This window comes from Podarcis tiliguerta, assembly GCF_965153285.1.
Source record: "Podarcis tiliguerta genome assembly, chromosome: 12".
In the NCBI taxonomy this organism is placed as follows: domain Eukaryota; kingdom Metazoa; phylum Chordata; class Lepidosauria; order Squamata; family Lacertidae; genus Podarcis; species Podarcis tiliguerta.
The window spans coordinates 7592320-7607173 of NC_139545.1; the positions used below are offsets into that span (position 1 = coordinate 7592320).

A 14854-nucleotide genomic window follows, 5' to 3' on the forward strand; every position below is an offset into this window, starting at 1 on the left:
TCACAGTGCGCCAGGAGTTTTTTCTGTTCAAGTCCCATGCAGATGGCTGCAAAGTGAACAAGGACATGACTTATGCCCTTTACGTTCCTGGTTTGTACTAATCTTCTTTTTGTTCTTTCTCTTTATTCTTCAGGGTGACAAAGAAGCAGAGCTAGGGCTTCCTTTTTCCCCTTTGTGCGACCGTAAATCCACCATGGTTCCTCAGTCTCAAGTAGGTAAGTACATCCAGAAAGATTACATTTCCCAAGTGAGGAGGAAGGAGAAAGTGGCCACAAAGACATTGCAAAAGGGAAAGTAAGAAGGGAGAAAAGGGGAATTGCCTAATGCACAGTACAGTGGTACCTTGGTTCTTAAACTTAAGCCGCTTCAGAAGTCCATTCCAAAACCAAAGCGTTCCAAAACCAAGGCGCACTTTTCCATAGAAAGTAATGCAAAATGAATTAATCCATTCCAGACTTTTAAAAACAACCCCTAAAACAGCAATTTAACATGAATTTTACTATCCAACGAGACCATTGATCCATAAAATGAAAGCAATAAACTATGTAAAGGTAAAGGTAAAGGGACCCCGACGATTAGATCCAGTCGTGGCCAACTCTGGGGTTGCAGCGCTCATCTCGCTTTACTGACTGAGGGAGCCGGCGTACAGCTTCCGGGTCATGTGGCCAGCATGACTAAGCCGCTTCTAGCGAACCAGAGCAGCACACAGAAACGTGGTTTACCTTCCCGCCAGAGCGGTATCTATTTATTTACTTGCACTTTGACTTGCTTTTGAACTGCTAGGTTGGCAGGAGCAGGGACCGAGCAACGGGAGCTCACCCCGTTGCAGGGATTCGAACCGCCGACCTTCTGATCAGCAAGTCCTAGGCTCTGTGGTTTAACCCACAATGCCACCCGCGTCCCAATAAACAATGTACTGTAGTATAAAATAAATAAGACAGTATTGTAGATGATAAAAATTAAAATTCTTTTTTTTTTCCCTTACCTGCACTGATGATAGTCATTGTTTGGATGGGGGGCTTTTATCCATTTCCGCAGTTACACAATCAGTCAGTAGCTGAACTGGGTTCCACACAGTCACAAAAACAAATTAACCTAAAAATCCTCAGAAACAAAATGCAAAATAAATAGCCAAAACAAAAGCGCCAAACTTAATCCATTCTGGAAGTCTGTTTAACTTCTGAAATGTTCAAAAACCAAGGCACAGCTTCTGATTGGTGAAGGTGCCCCAGAAACAATAGCTGACAACCTCATCGGACGTTGGGCTTCCAAAAAACATTCGAGAACCAGAACATTTACTTCTGGATTTTCGCATTTGAGAACCAAGGAGTTTGAGTACCAAGTTGTTTGAGAAACAAGGTACCACTGTATGTATGTTCTTGCTTGGGTGAAGCATTCAAGGAATTTTGATGGAAGCCAGGTCATATTTCAGATCTGGCTATAGTTCAGTAGAATTTTTGTGCTTTGTATCAATAAAGACCCAGTTATATCCCTGGAACCTGTGGCTAAAAGGGTCTCATGTCAGAGAAGGTAATATGTAGAATTGGCTGGAATGACTTGTCACAAGACCACAAGACCTTACCCCTTGGCCTTGTTTTCTTGGCAGCATTTGACCTTTAGTAAAAAGGCTCGTATCCATTGCCCAAATCAATGGAGAATTAATGGTAAATTATGCCATTAGCAAAGGCAATTATGGCAAACGAAGCAAGCACTCAGTCGGTACCAAAGGCTGATTTATACAGGCCTGTGCTGCTTCACATTTTATTTAATTTGCGGAAGTTTACTGCGTCTAACCGGCATTAATAATCACGTTCTCTTTGTAAATCTCATGCTCTAACATTTTAAAATATTCATTTCTCAGTCTGCTGCTCAGTGGGCAATTGTCTAATGACTTTATATAGCGGCTGCGATTGAATCAAGAACTATCATATCCACCCCCCTCGCCATTTCCTATCCACCAATGCAAGTTTCCCACCTCAAAGCTGAAGTCAGAAGTGAATGTTGTTGTTGTTTAGTCGTTTAGTCGTGTCCGACTCTTTGTAATCCCATGGACCAGAGCATGCCAGGCACTCCTGTCTTCCACTGCCTCCCGCAGTTTGTACAGACTCATGCTGGTAGCTTCGAGAACACTGTCCCACCATCTCATCCTCTGTCGTCCCCTTCTCCTTGTGCCCTCCATCTTTCCCAACATCAGGGTCTTTTCCAAGGAGTCTTCTCTTCTCATGAGGTGGCCAAAGTATTGGAGCCTCAGCTTCAGGATCTGTCCTTCTAGTGAGCACTCAGGGCTGATTTCCTTCAGAATGGATAGGTTTGATCTTCTTGCAGTCCATGGGACTCTCAAGAGTCTCCTCCAGCACCATAATTCAAAAGCATCAATTCTTTGGCGATCAGCCTTCTTTATGGTCCAGCTCTCACTTTCATACATCACTACCTGGAAAACCATAGCTTTAACTATACGGACCTTTGTTGGCAAGGTGATGTCTCTGCTTTTTAAGATGCTGTCAATGGAAGAATGTTATTGTTCACCTTATTTCACTGATAGAAATTTTCTGATGAAGAGTAGTTGGTGTTATTTTTCTTACAAGACGTACCATACAATCAAACATTTGGGGCTGAGTTACTCTCTGTATCCAGACAAATGCTTTCACGGGTGAAATGAAGCAATTTAACTGTCAAGGCCTGTTTTTAAAGACCAGCTTATTTTCTAAGGACGGTATTTCACCACGAGTCCAGCGCCAATATCTGAAGATCCAGTCTGCTCTCTCATCAGTCAGACCAAATTGTTGCAGAACACCAAGCCAAGAATTTTCTATTGCTCAACAGGAAGCTTAAAAGATGCAAACGCTTTTTCTTCTCTTTGAGGCTGTGGGAGGCTTGTTTGATTGGAGACTTTGCTCCTTGTTGTCATCAGTGCCTTTTTTCACTGATCAGTGTAGTGACATCCTTTCATTTTTGCCCTTTGCTTGGCAAGGAGAAAGCCCACACTTTCTGAACGTGCTGGGCAAACACTGATGATCACATGGAGTTTATGCCACGCTGAGATATCTGAACCTGCTGTGCAATAACTAACTGGTCCCTGGATTCTTTTTAAAATGTTGATCAGGAACAAAGGGCTATCTTAGGTGATTCCCAAACCACACTACTAACCTCTTACAGTGTTTCACGTGCTCTAAGCTTTCACGTTTCTGGTTGGCGGTGACAGCAGTGGCCTCTCCCTCCTCCTCTTCCTCCTGTTCATGGACTACAACTCCCATCATCCCTGAGCTCTGGCCTTGCTAGCTAGGGGTGATGGGAGTTGTAGTTCAACAACATCTGGGGACCCACAGATTGAGAAAGGGTATTTCCTCCCACTCAGGGATGAAGAGATGGGAGCCTTGCTGTTTCCATTTTGAGGAATGCAGATGCAGTTGAGCCACCGCTAGAATTTCCCAACAGGTGGGTCACTGCTGCTTAGCTTGGAGAGAGAGAGGGGTAGGGGAGAGAAGGCAGGGAGGCTGGCGCAGTGCAAATTCGCCAGCAGGAGCACTGGATTTGCTCCGCCAGTGCATTTGCTCCGCACCAACCTCCTTGCTGCCTGAGCCCTTTCCCTCTCAATAAGTGATAGGCCCAGGAAGCTCTAAGTGGCTCCTCCCTACCTAGTGAACTGCTTCAATTGGAAGGTGAACTGCTTCAATTGGAAGTGAACTGCTTCAATTGGAAGACACTGAAACAGGGAAAAGATTGCACACAAGAGCTCTTGTAGAGGAAGCAGACAGGCCATTTGTGGATCACTTATTGCACTTTTGCAGGCTGTCACTGTATTGGTATCTATCTCCCCACCAAAGGAGCCAACTCCTAGGAGCTGAGGGGTCTTTGTCCCCCCCCAATAAAATATTTTAAGGGGCTGGGCCCCCCAAAGTTGATGGGCATTGCCATTCAGATGATGTGCATGCACTGCTTCATGTGATCGGTTTTGTGGGGCAGGGCTTACCTGCCCCCCAATATTTTAGTCAAGTTGGCACCCCTGCCCCCCACCCCTCCAATCCCCCTTCACTGCCGTTCCCCCACTTGAACTCAGGACATTTCCTCCATCAGCTTGGTTTCACTTTTTAAAAATGCAATAGTGTGAGAATTGGATGTTGGACTAAATGGGCCTTCGGGCTGATCCAACAGGGCTCCCCTTACCTTTCCATTTTACATGTCAGCACCAGATTTAGTCGCACAGCGTGCCAAGCCAAGGGGTGGGTGCAAAATTGAGAGGATCCGTTTGGAGGCTCCAAATTTTGGCCTCACATAGGGCGCCATATTACGAAAGATGACCAAAGCCCATCCCTGCACATGTCTAAGTAAAGGTAAAGGGACCCACTAGGTCCAGTCGAGACCGACTCTGTGGTTGCGGCACTCATCTCGCTTTATGGGCCGAGGGAGCAGGCGTACAGCTTCCGGGTCATGTGGCCAGCATGACTAAGCCGCTTCTGGTGAACCAGAGCAACGCACGGAAACGCTGTTTACCTTCCTACCAGAGTGGTACCTATTTATCTACTTGCACTTTGATATGCTTTTGAACTGCTAGGTTGGCAGGAGCAGGGACCGAGCAACGGGAGCTCACCCCGTCGCGGGGATTCGAACCGCCGACCTTCTGATCGGCAAGTTCAAGCTCTGTGGTTTAACCTGCAGAGCCACATTTTTAAAAGTATGATTGTATACATAAAAAATATAATGTGTGGAACAGACTTTAATGTCTGCTGGATGATGAATACTTCTGCAGAACATCCTCTGAGGTTGTTTGTGGACTGGGAGAAAGGAAGGAGGCAGAATGGGACTGCTAGTGTAGGCTTTATGCCACAGATGATACATGGAAGATGATTTAGGAACCACTGCTCAGTCTAAATGGTTGTTCTGATTACTTTCATTTCCTGATATAGAAGCTAAGATATAATGACTCCTAGCTGATGGAAAGTGGGTTCCGTGTCCCATACAAACTAAATTAAATAAGTGGATTATGGGAAATTGTAATTACATTTGACATTAGCGGTCATATTTTTTAACAAGGATGGTGTTTCTTTAGACATTTCTGTAACATAGCACCCAATTTGTTTAATTTGCTCTGCAAATGGTGAATAATGCATAAACAGTGGTTTCCAATTTTCCTGCTCTGAAATATGCACCCTATACCACAAGATACTTACTTTTGATAATAAGCCTTCCTTAGTAGCCAATTTATGTTATTATATATTATTCATCCAAAACGACCTAATAGCTGAACATCAGGTTTGATTTACAGAAAATACATGAAATTACCTCTGATAACTCTTGCTGGTAAGTCAAATGCAAAGTTTAGATGAATAGAGTGGAAGGGAAACTACGTGCCACTTTTCCTTGCACACTTCACAACCACGAAGCATTCCTAGCTTTGTTATTAGAGCATTTCCATAAATTTCATCCTCCAAGCTGGGTCAGACTCATCAACCAGCTGTACTTGGAATTTGACTCAGATTCCCACAAAGCCCACACAAAACAATCTCAGTCCCATCTGCCGTGTGTCGAACTGCAGCAAATTATTTTCACCGTTTTAAAGAATAATCTTACAATTAGATGTTAATGCCTGTGCGAGGATTCACACTGTTGACGCATTTCCTGCAGGTATTTCTTTATGAATATTGACAAACACATTGACGCCAGTGTAGCTGATCCTCTTGTTTTTGTGTGTCTTTTCCAGGTTTTATTGATTTCATTGTGGAGCCCACTTTCACTGTGCTGACTGACATGACAGAGAAGATTGTAACACCTCTCATTGAGGAAGCCTCCCACTCTGGCATGACAGGGTTTAGGCGTTCCAGGTCAGTATCTACGATCGTTTTCCATTGACAGCTCAGCTCCCAATTCTCTTGAACTTAATGGCTGGAATCTGGAGCCCCATTCAGGGCCACCCCAAAATGTCTGCCGCCTGAGGCAGAACAGAAAATGGTACCTCCTCTTGACATCAAGTCAAGGCCAACGTTATTCTGGTACCTAAGGCAGAAAATCTGCTATAGTCGTAAGCATGCAGCAGCAACAAATTAAATTAAACTAACAACTTCATGACACTGAAAAATGGTTGCCTTGATACAGCAGCCTCACTCTGTCCAATGGCAGAGCTGGCCCTGTTTCATGTGCACAGAAGCTTCTCAACTACGAGAAGGGAATGCAGAATGTTCATGCCATGTTCCAAAGTTTCTCTTCTTATGGAGCTTGGGAGAACCTTTTTATTTATAGTAAATATGGCTAATAATCTATATGTAATTAACTTTATGGCTAAAGAGGGAAGGATGTAGCTATGCTTGATAGACCATGAAATGTATTCAGTAATTGTCCTACTGCAGTAAATCTAGGTGTTAAGACGCGATCATATAGCTTATGTCCCAATGGCTGGATGGGAAATATTTACTTTGTGACGAGAACTTCATCATGGTGGGAATGGATAACATTTAAGGGATACATTAAGATTCCCTGCAGTTCCGGATGTTTCATACAGTGGTCAACCCATGTTTTCTAAAGTGGCCAGGCAATGTTCCAAATTGACACATATAATAGGACCACTAGAGGACCATTAGATGAATAAAATTAACATGATAAAGGTTTCGGTCGGATAGCGATAAACTCTTCTAGATAAAGTTCTACACAACCTTTAGATACTGCAAGTTTGCTACATGCCATAGTTGGACTTGCTGGATTTGGAAAATGGTTGATTTATATGACCTTCCTGGCTTTTCAAATCCAGATTGCCATTGCTCATGTCGAAATGGTTTTCTGAGTTTTTCACTTCAGACATTCATCACCAATGAGGCCATTTGCCAAGTCCGACCCATCCTGGCTCTTGCTTGGAAATTGTCCAGCATTGAAAAAAGACTCAGGACCAAGGCAAAATTGTGACTCCAAAGGGTTTAGTTTCCCACCCCACCCCTCGACCTACTGATTGGCAAGCCCTAGGCCAGTGTGGTGTAGTGGTTGAGAGCGGTGGACTCGTAATCAGGGGAACCGGGTTCGCGTCTCCGCTCCTCCACATGCAGCTGCTGGGTGACCTTGGGCTAGTCACACTTCTTTGAAGTCTCTCAGCCCCACTCACCTCACAGAGTGTTTGTTGTGGGGGAGGAAGGGAAAGGAGAATGTTAGCCGCTTTGAGACTCCTTCGGGTAGTGTTAAAGTGGGATATCAAATCCAAACTCTTCCTCTTCCTCTTCCTCTTCCTCTTCCTCTTTGGCTTAGACCACAGCACCACCCGCGTCCCTCAGCAGCAGGATGGATAGCAAAGCTCAATAGGAGAAAGGGTCAAGTTAGTGGATGAAGAAGACGGACATTTTGCTCCTAAAGTCTCTTTAGCATCTATGCTCTCGGGTCTATCTGGATACAATATTAACGCCTTTTATCTTGTGCTCTCCCAGTCTGAATAGCATTAGCCCTTCAGAAGTTAAAAGATCAAGTGTCAAGAGTACTGGATCAGAAGGAAGTGCCTCTTTCAACTGCTCCATTCTCACTGTGGACTTCAAAGGTTTCAAAAGCACCTGGACTGAGGTGGTGCAACAAAACCGGGAGAAGTGGAAAGCACAGGCAACCAAAGGTAAGAACAAGTGAGCTCATTGCATAGAACTTTCAAAATACTCAGGATTTTGATGGTGTCTGTGTGTGTGTATATGGGGAAAGCTTCTATGTTGCAAAGGACCTTAAGAGTTCAGTGCGTCTCTAAGTGAATACTCATTGTAAAGACGTGATTATGCAGATGGCAGAGCCTGTCAGAACAAAAGTGTATCCAGCTGTTTCCAGAAACTGCAGAGAGTGGATGCCTGTCATATCTCTAAATCAGTGTTTTCCAAACTTGGGTCTCCAGCTGTTTTTGGACTACAATTCCCTTCATCCCTGACCACTGTTCTTGCTAGCTGGGGATGATGGGAGTTGTAGTCCAAAAACAGCTGGAGACCCAAGTTTGGGGAACATTGCTCTGCATCTGTTCAGGGAAGCTTTTAATGTGTGACATTTTAATGTATTTTTAATCTTCGTTGGAAGCCGCCCAGAGTGGCTGGGTACAGATGGGCAGGGTACAAATAAATTATTATTATTATTATTATTATTATTATTATTATTATTATTATACTAACGTTCTGTGATTCTGCAAACATGCTTAGGATTGTGGTCTTAGATCAGATGGGCAGGACCTGTGAGCATATTGCTGAACTGCAACCTCCATCATTCCTGACCATGGGCTATGTGGGCTGGGGCTGCAGAGAGGAGAGAGGTTTCTCTCCCCCTCCTGCCATTCATTGTTGTCCTTGCTTTTGCCGAGGATGCAGAAGAGAAAGCCAAGAAAGAGGCTGAGGAGAATGCCCAGCAGGGAACGGATGACAAGAAAACGGAAGAAAGCGACGGGAAAAAGCCGGCTGACGAAACCACTGCCCCCAAGTCAGACAGTAGTAAAGAAGGCAATTCGGGAGAAAGCAAGAGCACGGAAGCCAGCAAGACTAATGTGAATGGGACTCGCCAAACGGCAGGCAGCAAACATGAAGCTTCTCAAGGAAAAAATGCAACTCAGGTGGAAAAGGAGCCGGAGTCCAAGGCGACGGCAGGAGAACAAAAGCGGCTTGTACAGAATGGTAAGTCAGATTCAGATACTTTATTCGGCTATAAGCCCACAAGGTAAAACCAATCAATAAATAAAGTAGCATTTTACATTCTAAAATATCAACTAAAATATTTCAACGCGTAATCTCCTTCACGTTACGTACCATCTCTAGATATACCATATTGTGGCCTTGAGTATAGGGATGATGGATAAAGTTTACTAGATTTTTAATAGTCATGCAGCATTCCATGAAGTCTTTTATATGAAAGAACTGAATTCAGGAATCTGGCAACCTGTAATGTTCTATAAGAGTCAATGTCCTGGAGTAGATAGGCAAGATGTAATTCAGGTGGTTTAGCAACAGTTTCCAAAATGATTGAACTCAGAATCCTTGATCGGGGAACAAAATATAAAGGGCAATTAAACAAGATATGATAAAGGGATTCTATTGATTTGTTGTCACATGCGCATAAAACAGAGGTTTTACTGTTAGAAAATCTATTGCTCAACACGTTTGAGGGGAACACATTAAATCTGGCTCTAACAAAAGCGAATCTATGCGACGCAACCGATAAGGTAGACAGATATCGAGGTATCTGGGACATAAATGTAATGCCCTGATTTATTGGGGAACATGTACCTCCGCCTGTAGTAAGATTTTGTTGCAAATCAACCTCCTCCAATCTTTGTTTGATGACCTTTTTTGCTGTAATTAGATCTAAATTTAGTATATCGGAAGGAGAGATTCCATAAGACAGTGGTAAGTCCTTGTGCAGAAGCAAATGTACTTTTCATTTGTATGCTGCTTTGAACAACTCCTTTGTGGAGAGGAAAAGCGGGATAGAAGTGTTTTAAATAATAAACAAAGAATGCAATGCTGAGCTCATATCTTTGAGAGATTTGGAGTAGGCGACGGGTGGGCGGATGAGGTTCTTATAGCCATGCCACCTCAGTCTTGCTTTCTAATATGCATTCTAATGATATCCTAGAATGAGTGAATGAAAAAGAAGTGTCTGTGTGAGAGAGGTATCTCTCTCTCTCTCACACACACACACAGATACATAATGGACATACACACACACACAGAGGTTAGAGGTGTCTTTTTTCGTTCAATTTGTTGCTGTTGTCATTGCAAAAGATAATGGCTCTCAATATAAATGAATTAATGAGAGAATCAAATGAGACGTCTCATTCAGCTGGATATTGCACCTAAGTGCACTTTTGCTGCCGCTGCTGGCTCATTTCTGCTGTGTCATTCCCTGGGACACTAGTTTAGTGGCCTGTACAGTTTTAGAAGGGAACTTTAATGTAATGATACACAACATTAATCTCCTTGGATGCATAAGAGCGTTTTTCTTTGCTGGACTTAGTCTATCTCATTCTGGGGGATTGTTCCTGTTCTCTGGGGATAGTTTCATCATTTCTTTTCAGAGTTCATTATACTCATCATTCCACCAGGCAGCTAGAAGAACAGCTCTTATAAGTCCCTTAAGCTACCCTATTCATTAGGAAATTCAATTCTGCAAATGTGCACAGTCTCCTTGCCTTAGGAAAAGCCTCTGTGTCTTTGCAGAGGGAAGACTTTGTGAGGGTAATATTCATGGGGATATTCCAGGTCCTTGCCCTTTTGCAGTCTTTTGTCTTTGGTTGTTGAAGGGAAATATTAATATCTCATTAGCGTTGGTCCTGCTGATGACACAAAAACATCCAAATGCTCAGTTACAGCTGGTAAACGATCTCTGGAAGTTTTGCAAGTTGGTGTTCACTGAAGCCTGGGAACTATTTCCTCTTCAGAGAATGGTATATTACCGTATTTTTCGCTCTATAACACGCACCTGACCATAACATGCACATCGTTTTTAGAGGAGGAAAACAAGGGGGGGGGGGAATTCTGAATGAAACAGTGGATGTATCATTTTTGTGCTTCATGCTGTGACCACAGACATGTGATCTGATGGTGAATTTGGGGTGACCCAATGCAAAGATCCTGAGGATCCATGTGGAGCCATGCTTTGTAACCATGCTTTTGGCACCATTGCAGCCCCAGGCAACAGTGGGTGCGTGATTTTTTTGGTGCAGGCTGTAGCCATGGACATGTAATGTGATCTAATGGTGAATTTGGGGTGTCCCAATGCAAACATCCCGAGGATCCATATGGATCCGTGCTTTGTAACCACATTTTAAGTGGGGAGGGAAGGAAAAACACAGAAGGGACAAGGAGCACGAGAGGCGTGTGCAGAGAAGCAGCTAGCTAAGAATGCAGGAGAGGGGTTTCCCTGGACGCAGCAGCACCGGAGCACGGAGAGGAATTAGAAGGAAGGACGCGATCCTTTCCTTTCCCCTCTGCTTGCCTGGAGGGCAGGGGATTTCTCTGCTCTTTGTTCCATTTGAGCAAACACAGCGACGAAGCAGAAGAGGGTGGGCAGTAAGACCCTGAGGCAGAATGCAGGAAAGCAGCAGCTCCTCTCTTTAGGCTTCCCTTCTCCACGATGCGCGATCTCATTTTTGCCTGATTTTTGCCCCTGCACTCACGCCTGTCGGCTCCAGGGACCACACATTCGCTCAGTAACACGCACAGATATTTCCCCTTACTTTTTAGGAGAAAAAATCTGCGTGTTATAGAGAGAAAAATATGTTCAGCTTGGTACCGACCCTAAGTCATTTCAGGACAGAAAGACAGATGAATGTAACTCCAAATCTTTAAATGACATGAAATTAATATGTTGAAGAGCTGTGGTATGTGGATTTGACACTTCTGTACTGTGAAGTGTGGCTTGTCTCCACACTGGTGTTACCAGTAAGGTGCTGCTGCACATCTTCCCTTTTCATTTTTCAGGGCAAAGTTTTCTTTCAAGAAAACAGCAACCCAAAACCTCCTGCTTGTTCACCATATTTGTTGCATCTCTTTCCCCTCTGCCCCAATGGCTGTGGTTTCATTACCGTTTTGGTTATTCTCAGCAAGAGTAAAATGGAGGCCACCCATGCAATCAGAGGTCACAAGGGGGATGTCTTGACGTCAAAGCGCTGCATATTTGCATAAGTGAGTTCAGCTGTGCGACCATGTCACCCAGCCAACACAGAATGCAGGAAATGGTTGCTAGATCAGTATCCCTCTTCCTCTGAATGAGGAACACTTGTGTATGCACCCCGTTCTAAATTGTAGCAATTTAGAAAGCATGTATCATTTCAGCTCTGCACACATGTGCATACAGACAGTCATACCTTGGATCCTGAACGCCCTGGAACTCAGACGTTTTGGCTCCTGAACGCCGCAAACCTGGAATTGATTGTTCTGGTTTGCAAACGTTCTTTTGGAACCTGAACGTCCGACGGGGCTTCTGTGGCTTCTGATTGGCTGCAGGAGCTTCCTAGGTCCATCCAAAGGTCTATAAGTTTCCCCTTTCATACTAACACTGACCCAGGCTTATGAAAATCATGCAAAAATTGGTGTCTCTTTTTTTCATCTAAGCCCAGGATACATAGCAGTGCTTTAGGGAGCTGATTTTAAAACCCCAAATGGTGAGCATAAAGTAAAGGTAAAGGGACCCCTGACCATTAGGTCCAGTCGTGACCGACTCTGGAGTTGCGGCGCTCATCTTGCTTTATTGGCTGAGGGATCCGGCGTACATCTTCCGGGTCATGTGGCCAGCATGACTAAGCCGCTTCTGGCAAACCAGAGCAGCACACGGTAATACCGTTTACCTTCCCGCCAGAGCGATACCTATTTATCTACTTGCACTTTGACGTGCTTTTGAACTGCTAGGTTGGCAGGAGCAGGGACCGAGCAACGGGAGCTCTTCCGTCGCGGGGATTCAAACCGCCGACCTTCTGATCGGCAAGTCCTAGGCTCTGTGGTTTAAACCACAGCGCCACCTGTGTCCCTAGAATAGTGAGCACCCTATATCCTAAAAAGAGGTGGGGGTGGGGAGAAACAACCCTTTGCAGCTTCCTACAAGTAGTGCTATATGTCATGGAGTTGGATGAAAAACAGACATATCTTGGTTAATTAAGTGTTTTTCACTCCAAAACAACAATAGATAATTTCAAGTCAACTCTAGCCAGTCCCCCCCCCCACTTGTTTAGAAATGTGCACCGTCTTATCAATGACTTGAAAACTGTGTGAAAATGGGACGTAGGAAGTGGAACATATGGATATGTTCTTGAGAGAAGCAGCAAAACATCTGGGCCTGATTCCATAGCTTTGCCCCGTGCACAGCTGCGCTCAGAAAACAGAACATTTGCTACCCTTTCCATGCAAACACCATTGTTTGCCAATGTTTTTCTTTCAAAGGCAGCGTGTAACGTGGCCACCAATGAAGTGGAATTATCTCATTTTGCAAATTATATCCCCCCAGGAGTTAATTAGACTGCTTATCATGATTTTAATTTTAAAATAGCTAGCTCCTTCTGTGCACCGTATCATTAGAAATTAAGTTCCGCGCCATCAGTTTCAGATTCATTTTGTTAGTGCCTCGCATTGGCACTACGTACCATTGGAATGGCAAAATCCAGTTTTGGAAGGAGTGGAGGCTGGTTTACCTGGGCAAACGGGGCACTGCCCCACCAATATCTCTGCCCTCAGCCAGACCCCAAAACCTGCCGTCCTCCTACTTATATCCAGTCCAGGCGGTGGCATTACCTGCGGGCTTAATAATAATAATAATAATAATAATAATAATAAAATTATATGTTGCCTATTTGACTAGGTTGCCCCAGCCACTCTGGGTAGCTTTCAACAAATGAAAACATAGTAAGAGTATGTGGCTCTGGCTCCCTGCTTTCTGCCCCACAAGTCCTAATGGGCACCAACCACCGCTGCAGGTGGCGCTGTGGTCTAAACCACCGAACCTCTTGGGCTTGCCGATCAGAAGGTCGATGGTTCAAATCCCCACGACGGGGTGAGCTCTCATTGCTCTGTCCCAGCTTTTGCCAACCTAGCAGTTCAAAAGCACACCAGTGCAAGTAGATAAATAGGTACCACTGCGGTGGGAAGGTAATCGGCATTTCCATGCACTCTGGTTTCCGTCATGGTGTTCTGTCACGCCAGAAGTGGTTTACTCCTGCTGGCCACATGACCCGGAAAGCTATCTGTGGACAAACGCTGGCTCCCTTGGCCTGAAAAGTGAGATGAGCACCCCATAGTCACCTTTGACTGGACTTAAGCATCCAGGGGTCCTTTACCTTTTCATTTCTTTCCAGTAGGTATACACGGAACCTACATACCTGGATAAACTCTTTGGGAGTAAGGGCAGACATATGGTCAAATATTTTGTGATACTGGAATAGCGCTAGCAGGTTTTATGTTTCGTTTTCATTCCAAAAGCGTTAAAGTGCTCCTTCATACAACCATGTGAATGTGTGACGCCTGAGAGGTTTTAAAATGGGCTTTTAATGAGTTGCTCTGTGCTTCAGTTGGTGACTGCATGGGCTCAAATGGTTGTGTGGACTAACAGACTCCTTTGGGAGGTAGTGAACTCTGAGAGCCAGTATGGTGTAGTGGTTAAGAGCGGTAGTCACGTAATCTGGGGAACCGGGTTCGCTTCCCCGCTCCTCCACATGCAGCTGCTGGGTGACCTTGGGCCAGTCACACTTCTCTGAAGTCTCTCAGCCCCGCTCACCTCACACAGTGTTTGTTGTGGGGGAGGAAGGGAAAGGAGAATGTTAGCCGCTTTGAGACTCCTTAAAGGGAGTGAAAGGTGGGATATCAAATCCAAACTCTTCTTCTTCTTCTTCGTTGGTGGTTTTTAAGCAGAGGTTGGACGGCCATCTGTCATGGATGCTGTAGCTGAGATTCCTGCATGGTGGGGGTTGGACTAGATGACCCTCAGGGTCCCTTCCAACTCTACAATTCTTTGATTATCCAGATTAGGCCATTACTCAACAGCAGGATTCCTCAAACTTGGCCCTCCAGATGTTTTGAGACTACAATTCCCATCATCGCCAACCACTGGTCCTGCTAGCTAGGGATCATGGGAGTTGTAGGCCAAAAACATCTGGAGGGCCGAGGCTGAGGAAGCCCGCTCAACAGTACCCTCAATATGAGGGGTAAGTACATATCATTCCAGCCAACTGTGCAGAAAATTTGCCACGTTTGTGCCGAACCATTTACTGCATTTGAATAGTGTATTAAACTATGAATATGAACCTGAATCCATGTTCTTGGCAAAGGAAAATTGGAGGCAAGGGAAAACGCTCATGGCATGTCGTAAGGAAGCAAGCAATGCTTCCATCTAGTGGCCATAATGTATTTCACAAACTTCAACCGGCAGCACAGCTATTGTG

The 14854-nt window shown here is 44.6% G+C and overlaps 1 protein-coding gene across 7 annotated transcripts in view; it reads left to right on the top strand.

The window, feature by feature from the left end:
• The window catches only part of PDE1C (phosphodiesterase 1C), a 312257-nt gene that overhangs the window by 271522 nt on the left and 25881 nt on the right, over positions 1-14854 (top strand). For all 7 annotated transcript variants that reach the window (XR_014503859.1, XR_014503860.1, XR_014503861.1 and 4 more), the window contains 4 exons: positions 134-215; positions 5699-5819; positions 7401-7576; positions 8304-8603. Coding sequence is in view for 3 of the 7 variants with exons in the window: in XM_083407039.1 (XP_083263165.1) it covers positions 134-215; positions 5699-5819; positions 7401-7576; positions 8304-8603 (679 nt within the window). In the remaining 4 variants the exon portion in view is untranslated. The remainder of the gene's footprint in view (positions 1-133; positions 216-5698; positions 5820-7400; positions 7577-8303; positions 8604-14854) is intronic.